Consider the following 18,558-nt stretch of genomic DNA (forward strand, 5'->3'; position numbering starts at 1 on the left):
GCAGCAACTCCTCCTTTCACCAACAGAGCCATGCAAAACACCAGGACGTTTTTCTTATCACACCCACCAAATTCACACAGTGTACAGGCTCAAAGTAAACATTTTATACTCCCCCGAACAAAAACCGACGCTTGATGCAGAGACCTAGTTCTAATAGACTCGTGGATCAATTTTGTGAACTAGAAAGTTGATGTCTAAGCACTAAAAAGAGCAGCCAAACACGATACAAATTATTTAAGCAGCCCTGGAGATATAAGGTTATTGGAGTGTGGAAGGGAAGCCTAAGGAAAAGGTCATTGATAGATCACATTTCTTTTGCTAATTTAACAATTGGAGGTGAGAAGTTGTTTTGGATGAAGCACCAGTTTCCACATACATGTTTTTTCATTAAGACTGCTACTGTATGTTATGTTCTCCCTTCTGCCAGAAACACAGAGCGTGCGGATTCCCCCAGCCTAAAATCCACAGAATTGAATGAAAAGTGAAACAGTTTATCGAGCTTTAAAGGCTTCGCTTCAAATACAGTTTTAAAACAAAAGCCTTATTCCTTTAAGCCGCGTTAAGGCTCCACTGGGCGAGATTTTCAGACAGTCAGACATCACACTGAGGAGTTCCATTTCCTCTCTGGCTTTTGGGAGCTTTTGAGGGGTACTTACAAGGGAACTCTTGGACTCATTCATCCCAAACCGAAGCTGTGTAAACACATCCAGTGTGATCAGCCTGACTTCAGAAAGATGACATTCAGAAAAGACTGAAGACAAGAAAAAACAAGTCCTATTTGTTTTATTAAATCAATGTCGTTATGTTTTCACTACCCATAGAATATAATTGTGTTTTGGTTTGGGCTTTGTTTTTTCCAGAAAAGATAAGAAAAACATTTTTCTGATATTCAAATTTTAATCAACACTGCTCATGAAGGATTAAAATCCTTGCAGCGTCATAATGCAACATGGATGTTTAACGAAGTTTAAAATGGTAACAGAAAAATGCTTAGTTATCCCGTGATGTCTGCTGACTTATTCCTGGGAAACTCAATACACTGGTAGAGCTTCCTGCATCATTCCTAAAATTTTCTAATCACATCTTTAACAGTGCAGCAGGGTTCAAGCCCACCTTCAAGTTCAAGCATTCTTTGCTTACTTTCTCAATCATAAGTTGTCGATATAACAGAGTTTTAGTGCGATGTCTGAAGTTTCTGTGTGAGAGATTTCCAGATGCTCAGTTCAGCGCAATAGCTGGAAATTGAGACCAACCTCCTCCCTCCCTGGTCCAGAAAATTCACTTTTAAAAAAACCAGTAAATGAGAAATCATGCTTAGGGGTCAGGCTAACGTGAACTGAGAACACAAAGAACCAGAAAGGCAGCAGCCTTAGACCTTCCCGCTGCTCAGTCTGCAGGTATTTTCTCCGATCTCGGACAAGCTTGCTACCTAAAGTTGCCTGAACTCTGTGCACTGACTTAAAAAACATCAGTCTTGCCCTGTAACTTGAGCTCAGGCTCAGCTCATCAGTCAGGGCCCTGAAATTCCAGCGTTGCCGCATACCAACAGCAGCAGCGATTCTGTAAGAGTCCCAACTGACCAGCAGTAAGATGTGTACATCTCCAGAAACCTTCAAATCGCACAGAAAACAAAAGACTGGAGTAGTTCTACGAACAGATTAATGAAATTCCCCTTCCCCAACTAAAAAGACCTTGCAGATTTTGCAATATTCATCGGACCAATGTTGCTAAATACCTGTCACCCTCACTACACTTGCTATGAACGAGGGTTATAACACCTAACAGCTCAACTGGCCAGCACCTGCCAGCGCTTCAGTGACTACAATGTTGGAGCTGATGTCTGCAAAAGCTGAAACTGCCTGATTTACAATTATAATGGAGCAGTATTTCTTGATATCCTTGAAAAAGGGCACCTCTAACCTGATACACAAGATTAAAATCACATTTATTTTTCAGGATTGCACCAAAGTGATGCCAGGGAAACCACATACACCCCAAATTCTTTAAAAATACGTACAAGAAAATTAATCCCAGCTTTCTGCTGAATGCTATTCTAACCCGACTGTCTTTCCAACTCTTTTGTGGAACTTCCTTCAAAACATCTTCTTCCTCAGAGCCTCCAACCTCTCAAGGTGCCCAGGAGGCAGCCCCTGGTCAGGTAAATAAGAAAGCACATTCTCAAAGTAAACAATTCATATTCAGGGTACTGAGCTAGAAGCTCCTTGTTCGTACACAGCATCCTCTCACCCTGCCTGTGTCCTTCTCCTCAACAATAATTCTCACCCTATTTTGAAGAAGGGAGAAAGAAATTCTATGTTGGAAAACTTTTTGGACATGAACAGGTGCCAAGCACCCTGCCCTGTTCTTTCAGTTCATTTAAATCCAGATTCACAAGGAAGCCAGACTCAAATGTAAACATTATACTCACTGAACCAACATTTGAGCACTACACAGAGCCAAAGTTAATTCTCATTTTCAATATCGCAAACTCAAATAAAAGCAATGCAGATGATTCCCAGCCAGCACTGTGCTCCCCCTAGTACCCTCATCTGGAAAAAAAAAAATAAAATAAATAAATCTAGATAAAGAGGATGAACACATACAGTTGTAATCTACAGTATTTCAGTGACCAAGCCGCAGCGTGCTGGTTTATACCCTTACGCAACGCCAGCCGCAAACTTGGCATCAAAGCAGCAACTGAAATAACTCCAGGCATGTACCAAGCAGCTCAGCCCGCTGCCAGACAATCCCACCCAGCACCCCCATAACTTCCCACTGCCCAATATTAGATATATATATAATTTTTCAGCTAACCAACAGTCCTAATTAAAAAGCATAAACATCCCAGCAAGTTCATTCACATCCCTCCAATAGGAACTTGCACACAATTATAGGATATAATTGGGAAGCATGATCATTGAACTTTTAACCAGCTATTGTTACAAACCGAGAGAAGGGTTAGTGCTGCTTCCTCCAGGACACAGTTGGTTATTCACCAGCTCTGCAATTAATCAAAAGGTCCTGAAATTCTCAACCTTTCTCTTAGAAACAATCTTTGCATTGGGCACACCTGGGTTTGGGGTTTTTTTGGACCTTTTTTGTGCTTTGTTTTATGGGGTTTTTTTTAAAAAGCAAAATCTATTTCCAGAGGCAATCCCTGTCAAATCCAATTCCTGATAGAGAAAGATGTTTCAGAAACCTTTGCCAAGTGACATATTTCAGCTGGTCTTCTTACAGGCAGTGAATACACTTCTTTGTACGGACTCAACAGTTCACAACCCCTTCAAAGCTTTCTACAACAAAGATTTCCAGTTCCTTCACCATAAAATGAAAGAATGCTGCATCATCATGCACACCTTAAATTTCTTTTGCTCTGTTTGCCTAAATCTGGGAAGGTGCATCAGAATTGCATTTGATTTAGAATACTTTTACAATTAATTAAAATTTTTAAGATTTAAAATACAGAATTATGGTTCAGTCTTCATTAAGGAGAGTGAAGGGAGGAAAACATACAGGATATATAAACTGGTCAATTCCTTATCTTCAGGTACGGCACCAAACATTAACTCTGAATGAAACGAGTCTCCTCCTCCCCGAGCAAACACACTGCACCAGCTGAACCATTTGCAGCTCTCCCATTCATGCATTACTAACACAGGTTAATCCTGTTACTCAGTATTATTATTTTATTATTTTTTTTTTTTTACATTCTGTGACTTCCTCCTTCTACATCCAAGTCCAGACAACAGCATTTTTCAACAAAGGTGTCTGCCAAATATAGTCAGTTGTCTGTATTTTGTTTAACAAGGGGTAGTGCAGGTTTCTCTTGTTTAAGCAAACAAGGTAACTTGGATATGTTCTTGAAGTGGAAAAAATAAGTATTGTACCTGAAGTACCCTTGGCATGCCACCCTTGGAAATCACAAGCAACCCACGTCACCACTGATGATGGAACAGAGATCTTAAAACATCTTTCAGCAATGTTAGTGGTGAACCACTGCATGTGATGTGTTAAACTCCTCTCAGCCCCCTCAACGGCTCAGATACTGACTTAAATAACGAGTGTTTTGGGGAAGGGGCTAAGGATGAAAGAATTAAAATGGCAACTCAGATGAAAACAAGATGAAAAAGTTTCCAATTTTCACTGTATCGGCAGCAAAATACCTCATTCTCCTTTTTAACTAATCAAACATGTTTGCCTTGACAAGACCTTAGTAAAGAAATTGAGATATCTTAACTTTTGGGAGAATTCTCTATATTTACTGTTTATTAACTGTTGGATGAGCTAGGAATTAGTTCTTGTTCAAATGCTCTAAAGACAGAATGGATCAGAGAGTGGCTTCTGTCTGAAGTGTTGGTTGGTGATGGGCACTTAAGTAAAGGTTCAGTGAAGAAGCCCAAGAAACAGAAACGTGGTGAGCCCACGGGAGCTGCACACGTGGGGATTTCTCAGCGAGCTGAAACTGTAAGACTGTAGTACTGAAACCCCAGTCTTGTGTCACCCCAGGTCAGTGGACTGTCAAAGAGAAAAGCTGAACTAGAAGCTTCTTCACAGCCCCAAGTTTTGTTAATTGGTTTTGAAGTAAGTAGCACACTCTTAAGTAGCCATTCCACTCCTTTTTCCCCCCAATTCTGGGCTGTATCACACCACCAAACACCAGAAATCTCTTAACTACTCTTAATTAAGCTAAAGTGAATGAATTTAGGATGCTTAGCCATTTGCAAGCACCACAATAGCCCCAACCCACAAGCACTACATGCACTCAATAAAGCCTTCGCTTGGCAAGGCTCAGAACAGACGCCCCAGTGAGATTATCGGGTGTCAACTTCCATCTGGCATTTGTCAGAGCTAGGGGAAAAAAAATAAAAAGCCAGTTCTTATCAGATCTCCAAATAAAAGGAGCATTTCCACTTCATGTGGTAGCAACTGGAAAAATTTCTTTTGTGTTTGAAGCTTTAAAAATATCTTGCCCTTGAGGTTGGCTAAGTCTGCTCAGTGCTTCGAGACCCCTTTCCCATACAAAGGTAACAGAACTAAGCTTATGGTTACAGACATTCCCAGCACATAAAAATTACAGGAAGCTGTTGCTAAGTAATATTTCTACCTAAGTAAACATCACAAAACGTTTCCCACACACACCTCTGAACTTTATTATTCAAACCTGCCTTGAAGATGTTCATAGTTGCAGAATTTCTTCTGGCACCAGTCTCTTTAAAAGCCCTCGGTGCTATTTCACAGCAGTTGAAAGACGTTTCAGGCCGAGCAATGTTTTTCTGAGTGCTTTGTTGTGTTGCTTGTACTAGGAAACGAAGCAAGCTATTCAAGCTACTCTTCAGTTCCTTACCTGTCCCCTACCTGTCCCAGAATTTTCCCTGGATAAATCACAGGAAAATTAAAGAGAGATTCTGTTGTCTCCACACCTGCTTCCTCACAACATCATAAGAAAATCCGGACACACATAATTATTTTCATACAGTACCTTTCTCTAGCAGCTCCTGTGCAGGTCAGTTACTCCAGACTGTCATCCCTTCTACCAGTTCTATTTTACCATCCTCTTCCATCAGCCCAAATGGTTTCATTACTTTCCACTTTCTTCTCATGAGGTTCATATTTTGCAACAAATTCTAGATCCCACTAATTGAGTGACACAACTTTTGTTTTTATCGCATAAAGCAAGACAGTAGATTGAAGAAAGAGTCTGTTTACAAACCTGAAACAGCCCACATTCTTAATAACTCCAATTTCCTCATAGTGTGAAGTCCCAAGATCACAAAGATAAGAGACTCCTACAAAGGTTTCATTCAGGATGAAAAAGGAGAACTTGAATTTCATCGTATTCTTTGAGAAACAAAGTCTGTATTTTAGATGTCCATCCTTATATTCCAGGAAAGTGGCGCTCCAATATTCACCAGAGGACTGTCTGATATTGCAAATCATTTTCCTGTTCATTTTTATTTGGCCATTCTGCTTTTCCATCCTATTATCTTACTCCACCTCCAGATGACCCAATATGCAAGTAAAAGGCTGAACTTGCCTTTATAATTAGACTGTCAAAAACACCAGACTGCTTCAAATTACGTATGGACAGAGAAGACTGACTGCAAAGAGAATTGGCAAGCAATCTTATTTCAGAGGGAATTGTTCCTTCCGCCAGTGGAGTGACAGACATATAGCATTTTTATTACATTAAAAAAAAAAAACACATGGAAAAAAATGCAAAATATGAAAATCATGTTTGGCAGATCTAGAGTGAGGTCTAGGACATGGCATTTCCAGCATTTTTGTTGTCTGCATTCTTCAGCAAAGACGTTCTCTGCGTGAACATGCTGCACCAAACCAAGAACTACGTTTTTACGACAATAAAAGTATCTATGTAAAAAAAAAAAACTTTATAAAAATGTGGGTTGAAAAGGTACAAAACCTCCAGAACAGGAACAGCATTTGGCTGCCATCAAGAGCATAAAGCTAGACCCAAATTCCAAACAGACTACACATTTCCCTCCCTTCCTACCCAAAATACCATGAGTTGGCCTTAACCGAATCGACTTGCTTTTCACACCAACACAACTAATTTAGAAAAAAAAAGAAAAGAAAACTTTCAGGAAAGACATCCTGACCAATCTCAGTCTATGGCAGATCCACCTACACATCTCTGCACTCACACACAGATTCCTCAACACTGCAACTGTCTTTTCAAAGCATGCAGCTGCCCACAAATCATTTCAGTTCCTCCCAACTGGTTTCATCCACAACCTTAGCTCTAACGTCTGCAAGAAGATCTTTTACTTTGTTGTCTTGAACATGTTATCACCAACTGAAAAAATTTCTGGGCTGGAGTTATAGCTGCAAGGATGATTCAGAGACTTGGATGTGTGCCTCAAAGATAATTATATGCTGTAACTGAAAGTTAGTTTTGGAGTTAACTGGGATATCTGTGCTGATTAAAATAAAGAAACATCAAAGATGCACGATCAATGTGATTTGTGGCAGAGATAACATGAAGGAAGTGATCACAGAGCAGGTAGGGGAAGGTCAGGGATGGTGTGGAGGAGATGAGGGACACCCAGGACCCCACTCCAACCCCAAACATTGCCACCTCCCTTCCCACTCACATGAGACCTTTCAGTCTTCCTACATGTGCTCTCTCAAACTTCTTGCCCATCTCCTAATTTTCTCCAACCAGACTCAAATCTTAGCAGGCTGGAAAAGCTGGCCAGCTTGGGACTTGTCTCTGTCAACTGACACACACTCTGTAACATCAAAACAATCAATATTTACATATTCTTGAAAGATTTTTTTTCCGGTAGACAAAACAACAAACAAAATATCCTGACCCACAGTCCCAGGGCAGCAGTTCTATCCAGCAGTGTTCTCAGTTTAGACAGCAACAGCTTCCCATCCAGAGATGCAAACCAAAAAATAGCAAACGTTTGAGATTCTATCTCAAGTTTTATAAAACAAACCAGAGATACAAATAACCTGTGTTAAAACAAACACCACACAAAACCAAACTTCCCCTAAAAGAAAGTCCTGAAAACTGCATTTCACTGCAGCATTGGTTAAAAGACAAAGAATAAAAATAAAAGAGGGGAATATTCTTAAAACCAGAGAGATGGGAACCTTAGCACAGCGTTAGCTGCTGAAGATTCCCAGACAAGGTGCAAAAATGCAGAGGGAAAGATTTAATAACATTAATACCCTCGGTACGGGGAGCTGCGCTGAGGCTCTTCAGGCTAAGGAAAGCCAGAGTACAATTCACACAAGCTCTTAATAATCTTGACAAAATAATTACACACACTAAGGATACGTTAGGGCTGGCACGAGAACAGAGAACACAGCGATTCCACCAACAGGTTCACCAAATAAATGTCACTTAATCCCTACCATGGTTACTAACGTGTGTGTTCAAAGTCTAAAGGCTACTCAAAAACATCTAAAAAAGTCTAAAAGACAACTCAAGCTCCTGAAAGAACTTGAGAAGCGTGCAGGCAGGTGGCACAAGGCACAATAAAATACAGATACCAGCTTGTGGAGAACATCAGCTACCAATACATAAAAGTACAAATCACAGAATCCCAGACTGGTTTGGGTGGGAAGGGACCTTAAAGCTCATCCAGTTCCAACCCCCCTGCCAGCAGCAGGGACACCTTCCACTAGACCAGGTTGCTCAAAGCCTCATCCAACCTGGCCGAGAACACTTCCAGGGAGGAGCAGCCACAGCTTCTCTGGCCAACCTGGGCCAGTGTCTCACCACCCTCACAGTGAAGAACTTCTTCCTAATATCTCATCTAAACCTGCCCTCTTTCAGCTTAAACCCATTTCCCCTTGTTTTGTCATTAACTGCCCTTATGAAAAGTCCCTCCCCAGCTTTCTTGTGTTCAAATCAAAGATGAGCGTGGCTTGTTAAGTGGTTTTTAAAAATTCATACCAGTTACAGCCCAAATATGTAGGAGCATTGCTTCTCTAAATCTTCTACAAGGAACAAGGAAAACCAGATGGGAGCATCTGTATATAATTACTTTTGAAACAATTTTCCAATTCAAATTTCAATTTCAAATTCAAGTCAAATGGACTTACTAGCTTGGCTTCCTTAAGTAACTAAGCTGAGTGTGTGATGCTGAATGGGTATCCTTCATGAAATTTAGGTGAATTTGTGGCTCAGGAGTGGAGATTTCTACCCCAATGGTAAAATTTTACATTCCTAGAGGTTTCATGGAAAAAGGCAGTCCTATAAAGGAGAGAAACCATCCATTCCAGTCTGCTGTAGCATGGCCCCAGAAAATTCACAGCAATGAGGGACATTACGAACGGTCCAGCCACAGAAAAAGTTTCACTTAGATCTTTAAACTTATGAAACAGCAGAAAACATAAAACATGAATGCATAAGAAACCAGGTTTCAGCGCTGATAATAACTACACCAAAAGAATTTATAAACTAAAATGTTTTATAACCTTGTCTTTCATTTTAAAAAAGGAACACACATCCACATTTGCACCTTCTTGCTCATACCCTGTTATTCCGGCAACAAAAAAAATAACCACTTTCTTTAAAAGGAAGCTGGACAATTTTAGGGTGAGGAGTAGCAGAGGGGAAACCACATTAATTTCATTAGTTTATGCATACTGGTAGGAATTCCTTCTCCAATTTGGCACTTAGCACTCAGAATTGCCCTTTAAAGCTTGGCAAGAAATTCTCTCCAGCCCGCAAGTTTCCTAATTTCGTCTTAGGACACACACTGCTTCATTTGGATGCGTTACCTCCAGAAAGACAGACAACTCCAAACGTCTCAGTTTTTACCTCAATTCACTTTGCTCCCCGTCAGTCAGATTTAACATAAATCAAAGTAAATATGTAATTAAAAACTAAACTTAAACTCAGTTCCAAGTTTGGAAAACACAAAGCTGTATGAAATGAAAAACAACCCTAATACAGTTTAAGAACTGGAGTTCAGGGGTTGCAACAGCAGCTGATATTCTGAACACACCTTCTCCCCTGAACCAAAATCCCGAGCTCAAAGCCCAGTTATTCCACCCTCCCCAGGGCTCCTGCTATGGGTAACCCCATCCAGGTCTCTCTCTTCCTCCTCTTCCCTTCAGGTCTGACTCAGTTTCCAGGTTCTCACTCTGTGCAAACGTTGCTTGCTCACCCCCATAGGCTCCTGCTATGGGCAACCCTATCCAGGTCTCTCTCTTCCTCCTTTTCCCTTCAGGTCAGACTCAGTTTCCAGGTTCTTACTCTGTGCAAACGTTGCTTGCTCACCCCCATCTCTGACATCTTTTTATGGCAGGAAGGTTTCAGTAAAAATGTAACTGCACCTTTCTGGAGTTGGGTTTATTCCATTAAGAGTTTTCCCCACCGTTCTGCCTCTGCCTGCTGCAGCCTTTCAATCAATCTGGATTTTTAATCCCCTACCCAAGCCCCAACAGAGATACTAATTGCACTAACTATGATATTCTCAGTGTAACCAGTATCTTGTCAAACTTGTGAGCTCTAGGAAGTCACTAACTTTCCAGAGAAACCCAATACAACATTTCTGGATATATTCTTCACAGAGGTGAAAGAACTGCTAAAACAACCTCACCCCAAAGATTCTCCCTTCACCCATCCAACATCAATTTTGAAAGCTGCTTTTAGGAACTTGTGCTTAAAGATAACAATTAACAGGTACCTATTAGAACTCCAATAGATCTGACAGATTAAAAACTGAGAGTAAAACACATGTCACCCCACAAACCCACCTCTCTGACAGCGATCGTGGGTCCAACAGCGTTCAATGAAAATGCCATTTATCACAGTAGGCGGACAGTTGCTCTTCCCTTTCACAGTTCCTGGACACACATCTCCACACTCTTCTTTGTCATCCTTGTTGGCCACGATGTAATTATCTTCTACAGAATCCAAAATCCTTGACCAGTCGATCGTGGACAAGTAACATAATTCATTGTTCTTCTCAATCCGCACAGCGCCTCGAGTAATGTTCATCAGGTTGTAGAGGCCGATCTCTTTCAGGTGAACCATCTCGAAAATGACTAGAGCATAGTTAAAAAACAGATGAGTTCCTCGAATCACAGTGAGGTTTGGAAAAAGTCCCTTTAAACTCTCCAGGCCGTACACACGAAAAAGCAGCAAGTAGTCTGTAATCATAGTTAGTTTAGGAAAGCTGAGCTCGCGGAAATCTTCAGGCTTGGTTTTAAACATCAGCAATATTTGCAAGTGGCCCTCAATCACAGTGCAGTTCTCAAGCATGTTCAGCCTGGTCAGGTTGTTACGAATGTCCATGCTTCTGCAAACTGCAAGGCAAAGAACAATGTTATCTATTTATTTAAGAAAAGGTAGTTAATAGAATCATAGGATCATAGACTGGTTTGGGTTGGAAGGGACCTTAAAGCTCATCCAGTCCCAACCCCCCTGCCAGCAGCAGGGACACCTTCCACTAGACCAGGTTGCTCAAAGCCTCATCCAGCCTGGCCGAGAACACTTCCAGGGAGGAGCAGCCACAGCTTCTCTGGGCAACCTGGGCCAGTGTCTCACCACCCTCACAGTGAAGAATTTCTTCCTCAAATCTCATCTCAATCTCCCCTCTTCCAGTTTAAAGCCATCACCCCTTGTTCTGTCACTAACTGGTTTAGTTTCCTAAATACACAGTGTTGTCCAACCGCACCACAACGTACAGCCACGCTCAGAACACAATAAAACATGCTTCAAGTGTTAAGAAATACACTGCTGGGAACAATCCCTGGTATACGATTACAAAATAAGACTGAAAGAGTATTTCATAATATTTTCTGCCATCTTGAGTTTCTGGATTTTACCTCTGTCACGACTGCAGCTGTAACACCAGTCCTCAGACATCACTTGGTATTTACAGAAGTAAGAGATGTCTATGGAACAGAGTCTGTTTTCTTTAGATAGTTGCCAGCGACACACCTACCTCATCACAGATTGTGCAATTAATGCCAGTGGATTAGAAGGAGAAATTTAGAATAGTTCCAGGGAGTGGAAGATAGGAAAAGAATAATGGCTAGAAATGGTAGTGCTTCAGAAAAGAGCAGAAAAACCTGGAAATACACACATGCAAGAGTACAGCCTACGCTCCTGCTCAGACTTTGCTGACAGGAGTAATTTACTACACTTGTAATTCTTGCCCTAAGCATTCTTTTCAGATTAGGTGTTTGGGTTTTTTGGTTACTATTTTCTTAAGGTTGCAAATCTCCCTGCTTTGACTATCTGGACAGTTTATTTTATAGAACCAGTAACCCCAAAGAACTGGCAAAGTGAACAATTAGAAGCATAAATTAGAGGGTAAACAGAATAATATGAATCCAGGCACCAGCAAAAGGAAAAGATGGGAAGCAAAAACTTTGAATAGGGAAGAATTTTTTTTTAACTCTAAGCACAGATAAGAAATCAAGAAGGAAATTTAGAGCCCCACACATGTAGAGCACAATAAAACTTCCAGTAATAACCCTTTTAAAACTAAACTTCATAGAAATACACGGCCAGACCTTAATGTCCAAGGGAGAAGCCTGTGGAAAAGCAAGCTGCTTGGCAATACAAAGGTACAAACCAAGCCTTTCACTGACCTGTCCAGGTGGATATTATTATTTTTTTATAGACTACATCCACTTTAGGGATTCTCTCTTTTGTCTACAGCTGAGACAGTCCTCCCCTATACACACACATAGTCTCCTTGAGAGTTAAAAGCACAGGATCTTTACTGTTTTTGCCACTGTAGGTAAAGCTCACCAACTATAAAATTACAACACAGCTTCAAGAAATCACCCAGCAATAATCAAGCCTTAGAAAACTGAGGCAGAGACAGATGTTTAACAGTTCTGATTGTCCGACTCCTCGTGGTTTTACACAGACCACTGCTGTGTGGGTTAAAAATAAATTCTATGCAAACATCTTAATGATTATTCAAAAACTTGCTCCACTGCTATTAAAAAAAAAAATCAAATCTGGCAAGACTAATATAGGATTTGGAGCAATGTTATTGCCCAATGGGATTTTTTGGCACTATATCCAAGTCGTTTCATAAATTGGTTTCTGGAAGGAAAAGCTAATGCACACAGTGCCTCAAAGATCAAGGATGGATTTTTTAAAAGTGGGAAAGGAAATCTGATGACCAACCAGCAGCAACCTCTTTGCTCCATGAAAAACTGAAGCCAAACTGGAAGTAAACCAGAAAACTGTCTTACTGCACATCCCTACTGTGGGCTAAAAGAACTGAGAGAGCAACAGATTCAGTTTAAATACTCAAAATATTTATTTTAAACAATTAAGATAGGTATTTCCCAGGAAGCAAGTGTGTGATAGGGTGGGACAGTGGTTTCTTCATGAAAGGAGAAACAACAGAAGGACAAATAAAACTCAAGCACTGAAATTTAAAGAACAAGTCACCAGTGCAGCTAAAACTACCTGATAAATGCAAAATCCAACATTTTGGTTCTTATTTATTGCTTGCTGAGCTCACCAGTAAAATGCAGCACGCTGTGGTGGTACCTGTATCACAGGATAAAGTACTACCTCAAGTAATTTGAATGTTTGCAGCTGACCTCAAGGAAAAGGAAAGGTCAAAAAACGCAGCTCAACCCTACAGACTAAGAATTAGTCTCAAGAGTAAAAGCTCCAGGCTTTTCTTGTGGCTTAAGGCCACAAAATGCATATATACACTAAGCATAATTACCTCAGTCTTTCATCATTTCGACTAGAATTAGGTAAGTCACTAGAAATTTGCCACAAACTGGCCCCCAGACAACTCCTCAATCCACACAGCTATATCCCTGCTCTGAAAGCACCACTAAAGAGACAGGTGAAGCTTGGGAGTAAGCAGCAAAGCATTTTGGAGTGTTAAATAATCACACAAATCTACCAGAGCTGGAAGTGCACGTCCACAATCCATCATCTGTTTGCACATTACAAATATTTTTGTATTTTTCAGCAGCTCTCATACAGAATGCACAGTCTGTAATCAGTGCTGCCAGCACGGACCAGACAGGAGATTTCACATATCCTGGCAAACCAGGATGTGACTCGAGTTATTCAAACCCTGCTGCTTTCAAAGCTGAGCAACAGAAACGTCATAAACTGGCACATTGTCTGCTGGGCTTAAGGGGATCCAGTACTGGGGGCTTCTGCACAAGTCCTTTTAACAGACAGCAACGTCAAACACTGATGTCAGCCTGGTATGGAAACTGAGGAGGAGTTTAAAACCAATAAGAGGTTTGTTTCTGAAATAAACAATTCAATAAAAGGCTAAAATAATTGTAAATCTAAAAAGATTCTGATTTTTTTCCACATTTACAGAAAAATCAAACCTCAGAACTATTTTTCATGTTTTACTTCAGTTTAGTTTTTAAGGGATAAATACTACTGTGGTATCTGAACTCCTTTTTTTTATATCACTTCAAGGATCAAGATGAATAACAAGTTAAGAACATCTGAAATAAAATATGCCTTTTTCTTGGAGGGTCCTCAATCTTTTAATGCTTTTGAATTCTGTTCAGGAGTTTGTATCTTCTGTTCATGCAGTAGCTGATTAAATCACCCTATAAATTTGTTGTTACCAAGACAACAAGAAGCAGTTTTAAGCAAAGTAATAAGTGCTTTTCCACAGCTTCTCTCGATAGTATTTCTTCTGCAGGGACAGGGGAATTAATCAACAATTCAGTGCGGAGGCTAAGCAGGTTTGATCCCAGAAGAAGGAGAGCAAAGTTGAGCAGTCAGTTATAATAAGGACAACTTGGTTTCAAAAAACCCACATAAATCAGCCTTCAGGAAAATAAAAATCTCAAATTGATTCTCCAGGAGCAGACCCAAAGCTATTCCTGTTCAAACTACTGGCAAAATCTTTATTGAACATAAATTCTTCAATTTCAGGAGAAACAGGCTCCGTGTCCAGCAGCACAGCATTGCACTGCCAGAGAGGAAACACTCCTCCATCCTCAGTTACCAAGCTATTCAAAATAACTTAAAAATCAAATCAAATCATTAGACATGTTTCATCAGACCCCCCCTAAGAAAGAAGTCGCAAGGCATGCTTTTTAAAAACAAACAAGCAAACAAATCCCAAGATGCCAAAGCCTCTTGAACAAACTAGTTTGGTAACAACCTTCAAGTACTGAATGAAGAAACTAGATCTGATGTCAGAGGTTAGTTTTCAAGATAGAGTCTAACATGGGAAGAGCTGGAACTTAAGCCTTGTTTATAGTAAACGATGTGGATACCAAACCTTAAATGATTCACTGCTTCAGAGCTCTGGCTCTTCAACAGTCCAGACCAGAACAACGTAGCGTGGCACAGAAAATCACAAACCATTGACAACAACTATTAGTTAATTCTGCGTTTTTATGGTGTTTGCTGCCTATTTGAATAAACAAATTATTTAAGAAAAATTAAGCTCACTTTGGTCGAGTCAAAAGCTTTGCAGCTCTCTACAAGGTTGACTTTTAGAAGTGGTTTTAGGAAATTAGAAACAGGGCTTTTGGGTGTTTCTTGGGATAACTGCTGAGACAGGAAAACATCCTGTTAAGCGACAGGTTAGTAGAAGGGACTGTAGGACAGCTTCTTCTACTGTAGCCACAGAATAATGAAAATAATTGTGAAATACTTAATTGTGAAATATTAATTTTTAAACTTCAGTTTTCCACCTCAGCCATTTAAATCTGAGCAATGAAGCAAATTCAGACACGGACTCAGAAGTCAGCCTGTCTATAAACCTCCAGCCAGCCCTCTCAGATAACATCTCAGATGCCCATTATCTTTCAGTACTCAGGAGAGTGCTGCTGAACTGAGGGCAAACCTGCCAGGGAGGTCACTTTCTTTAATGCCAAAAGCAGATATAACCTCACAGTCTGGCCTGTGAAGCCTGGTTTGCTCTATCATTACGCTCTCCTCATTCAGATCAAAACAAAAAACCACGACTCACACAGCTCTGCTTCCCATGCAGAGATAAAAGGCAGTGAAGCGACAGCATCCCAGGACCGCGGCAATCGCTCAGGGTAACGGGCAGAAGTCAATCCTACCAGCCCTTAAGATCCTCATTACTTCAAAGGGAGCAGGAACAGGTTTTACACGTTGTCAGGATCAACATCGCTTATACCCCACAAGACAGCCACCCCAAAACTGACCTCCAGAAAGCTCATGGGTTTTACAGCCTATTCAGAGAGACAGTTAGTGTGCTACCTCTCTCAGAATAGCGAGAGGGTACACCAGGACAGCTGAGCAACGCAGTTGTTGCCCAATTTTGACACAGCCCTGCCCTGCTGCAGTGATTCTTTCTACTTTATACTCATGGCAGCAAAATTTCATTCTAGATTGAGTCTGACAATATCAAAAATGAACACAGGGTTGAGGTGGGACAAGGGACCAGCTTCTTAATGAGTTTACGAGTGCAAAAAAAAAAAATCTGTATGAGCCAGAAACAATAATTAAGAAGCAAATTATTTTAAAAGGCTATTACCACAGAAATACAAAGTTAAATTTGTCCCACCTGATTTAGGTAGAGAGATCTCAGATGGATTTCTAACTCCCACCATCAGCAATAGGCACCAGAGTACACGTGCAGTGCCCAAATTTAGATGAGTTTAGAAGGCGAGGAAGCGTACTCTGAACTCCAATGACTGTACTGATTAGTTTTCTACTAATTACAAAAAGAGCCGAAAGTTGCTCAGTTAGTAGATGTTTAAAACTAGGTGAGGTAAATCCCACCCTAAATACCACAGCTAATGAACTGATGTGCATGAGTCACGTGTGAGATTTATTTCAAGTTGCATTATGTTTACACAGTGATAAAGAAACCCCACACAACCTTGTTTTTCTTCACAAGACAAGAGATACGTATCCTCATTTTATGTACAGGTCAGATCTCCTTTCCTTAACCTTTGCTTCTACTCCTCTCCCTAACTTCTGAACTCATCAACTTACTTCAGTCACGTGTAAAAGAGGAAGAGAGTTCTCATTCCTAAAAGAATCATGAAAAGTGGGGATGGGTTAAGGAGAAGAAATCGAACATCTCCATCCAAAGGATGCTTTAAGCGTGAACTCAAACACAGAATCATCGAATGGTTTGGGTTGGAAGGGACCTTAAAGATCATCCAGTTCCAACCCCCCTGCCAGCAGCAGGGACACCTTCCACTAGACCAGGTTGCTCAAAGCCTCATCCAACCTGGCCGAGAACACTTCCAGGGAGGAGCAGCCACAGCTTCTCTGGGCAACCTGGGCCAGTGTCTCACCACCCTCACAGTGAAGAATTTCTTCCTAATATCTCATCTAAACCTCCCCTCTTTCAGTTTAAAGCCATTTCCCCTTGTTTTGTCATTAACTGCCCTTATGAAAAGCCCTTCCCCAGCCTTCTTGTAGCCCCTTCAGGTACTGGGAGGCCGCTATAAGATCTCCCCAGAGCCTTCTCTTCTCCAGGCCGAACAGCCCCAACTCTTTCAGCCTGTCCTCATAGGAGAGGTGCTCCAGCCCTCAAACATCCACCCAGTTTGCCTCCTGAGCCACCTACACATATACCACACGCTGCTTTCCCCCAGCCCGACCTGATATTGTCTAAAAGAAGTAAAGGGAACAAAAAGACACAGAGCACAAGAAAATCTACGTACGGTTGGGCTCAAAAACTACTGTTACGGGAAAGCAGCGTTATCACGGGGAGTGTTTGTAGAGAACGCAGGACACAAATCTCCAAGAAAACAGACTTGATTAGTTCCGTTGCTCAGGGAACAACTTGCTTATGCAACTACTGTACGTGCATTTGCCCTTCGAGCCAGGCTGGGGCAGGCCGTCGCGTTAGCGCGCTCGTCGTTTTCCCTCCGCGCCGTAGCGCTGTGTGATCTAATCGCTCGCAGAAAACGGAGTCAAACATCAAAGCAGCTGAGAACCTTTTGAATTAGGGACCTTATCATCCAAATTGTCTGTAAAATACTTTGAAAAGTATTTGTGCTACGTGAAAGAGATAAAAATAATATTCCACCCCAGACTTTGCTTTGATGTCTGGTGCATCGCTCCTACGTCTCCATCCATGAATTGCAGAGCGTATTTCCTACCATATAGCAATATATGCAAAGATTATGGAGTTAAGATCATTTGTAACCCAAAAATCAGAGTATGACTGAAATAAATAAATAAATAAGAAGTATCACTGTAGTAGCAATAAAAATATTTTCAAATTAGGCACTGTTGGACTAAAGTTATATATGTATTTATTATTAGGGCTGTATGTCAACTACCTTTTCCATTTCTGTATTGGTAACGGGCAGGTTTGCACACGCTTGCCAGCTGGGACTTACCCTCCCCAGTTAAGACCGTACTACTGGTCTCTTTTAAAGCTTCTAAAGCAAAAATATGTATGAGGAAGAAACTGGGGTATTTTTGAAATAGAAAACCTGCCTGATTGCTAGAAAAAAAGAGGCTGTCTTAAGGGTACATCCTGCTTTATTTCCTGAGTATCACACACGTTTTAAAAGCGCTCATCACTGCATTGTCTGCACTTGAACCGATTCTCTTGCTATTGCCTTTTCTGACGGGAAAGCTAACAGGTAAGCTCTAGGATTGTTTATGAGACACAATTTCTTTATCCAGTTAGCTCTCTTTAAATAACTAGTTTACAGGTGTTTTTTAATAAAAGGGAGAATCATACAAAACTAAAGCCTGTGACTAGAAGAATTTCCTAAACAAGTTTATTTAACGTAACCCAGCAAAACACTTTGTTAGGTTTAAACTTGTGTCAGCTGAGGATTTAACAAGTTTGAGACCTCCAATAAAACATCTTTATACCCCTACCTCGTATTTTGTAAGACCCTGTTTAAACACCGATCCCCACCCCCGAGCTTCAGCCCCCTTTAATACCTGTAGATTTGAAAGACGGACTGAAAATTGTTGATGTGGTTAAAGACAAAACCTCCCAACTCCACCGCTAAAACCCTCCTGAAACCAAAGCCGGTTCTGAAACCAGCCGAGGAGCGCGGGGCCGGGGAGGGGGTCAGGCCCGTCCCCGCACCTGATCCACGCCGAGCCCCGGGGAGCGGCCCCGGCACAGGGCACGGGGTGGCCCG

At 41.1% G+C, this 18,558-nt stretch overlaps 1 protein-coding gene across 1 annotated transcript in view; it reads right to left on the bottom strand.

The window, feature by feature from the left end:
- The window catches only part of INSR (insulin receptor), a 46,278-nt gene extending 32,178 nt beyond the window's left edge, over positions 1–14,100 (bottom strand). Inside the window, exons 1-2 of the mRNA XM_010165534.2 lie at positions 14,034–14,100; positions 10,240–10,791 (exon numbers count right to left, since the gene is read on the bottom strand). Coding sequence (XP_010163836.1) covers positions 10,240–10,780 — 541 coding nt within the window. The 5' untranslated portion in view covers positions 10,781–10,791; positions 14,034–14,100. The remainder of the gene's footprint in view (positions 1–10,239; positions 10,792–14,033) is intronic.
- Between the last annotated feature and the right edge of the window lie 4,458 nt (positions 14,101–18,558).

Source organism: Antrostomus carolinensis, unplaced genomic scaffold (assembly GCF_000700745.2).
Source record: "Antrostomus carolinensis isolate BGI_N321 unplaced genomic scaffold, ASM70074v2 scaffold26453, whole genome shotgun sequence".
In the NCBI taxonomy this organism is placed as follows: domain Eukaryota; kingdom Metazoa; phylum Chordata; class Aves; order Caprimulgiformes; family Caprimulgidae; genus Antrostomus; species Antrostomus carolinensis.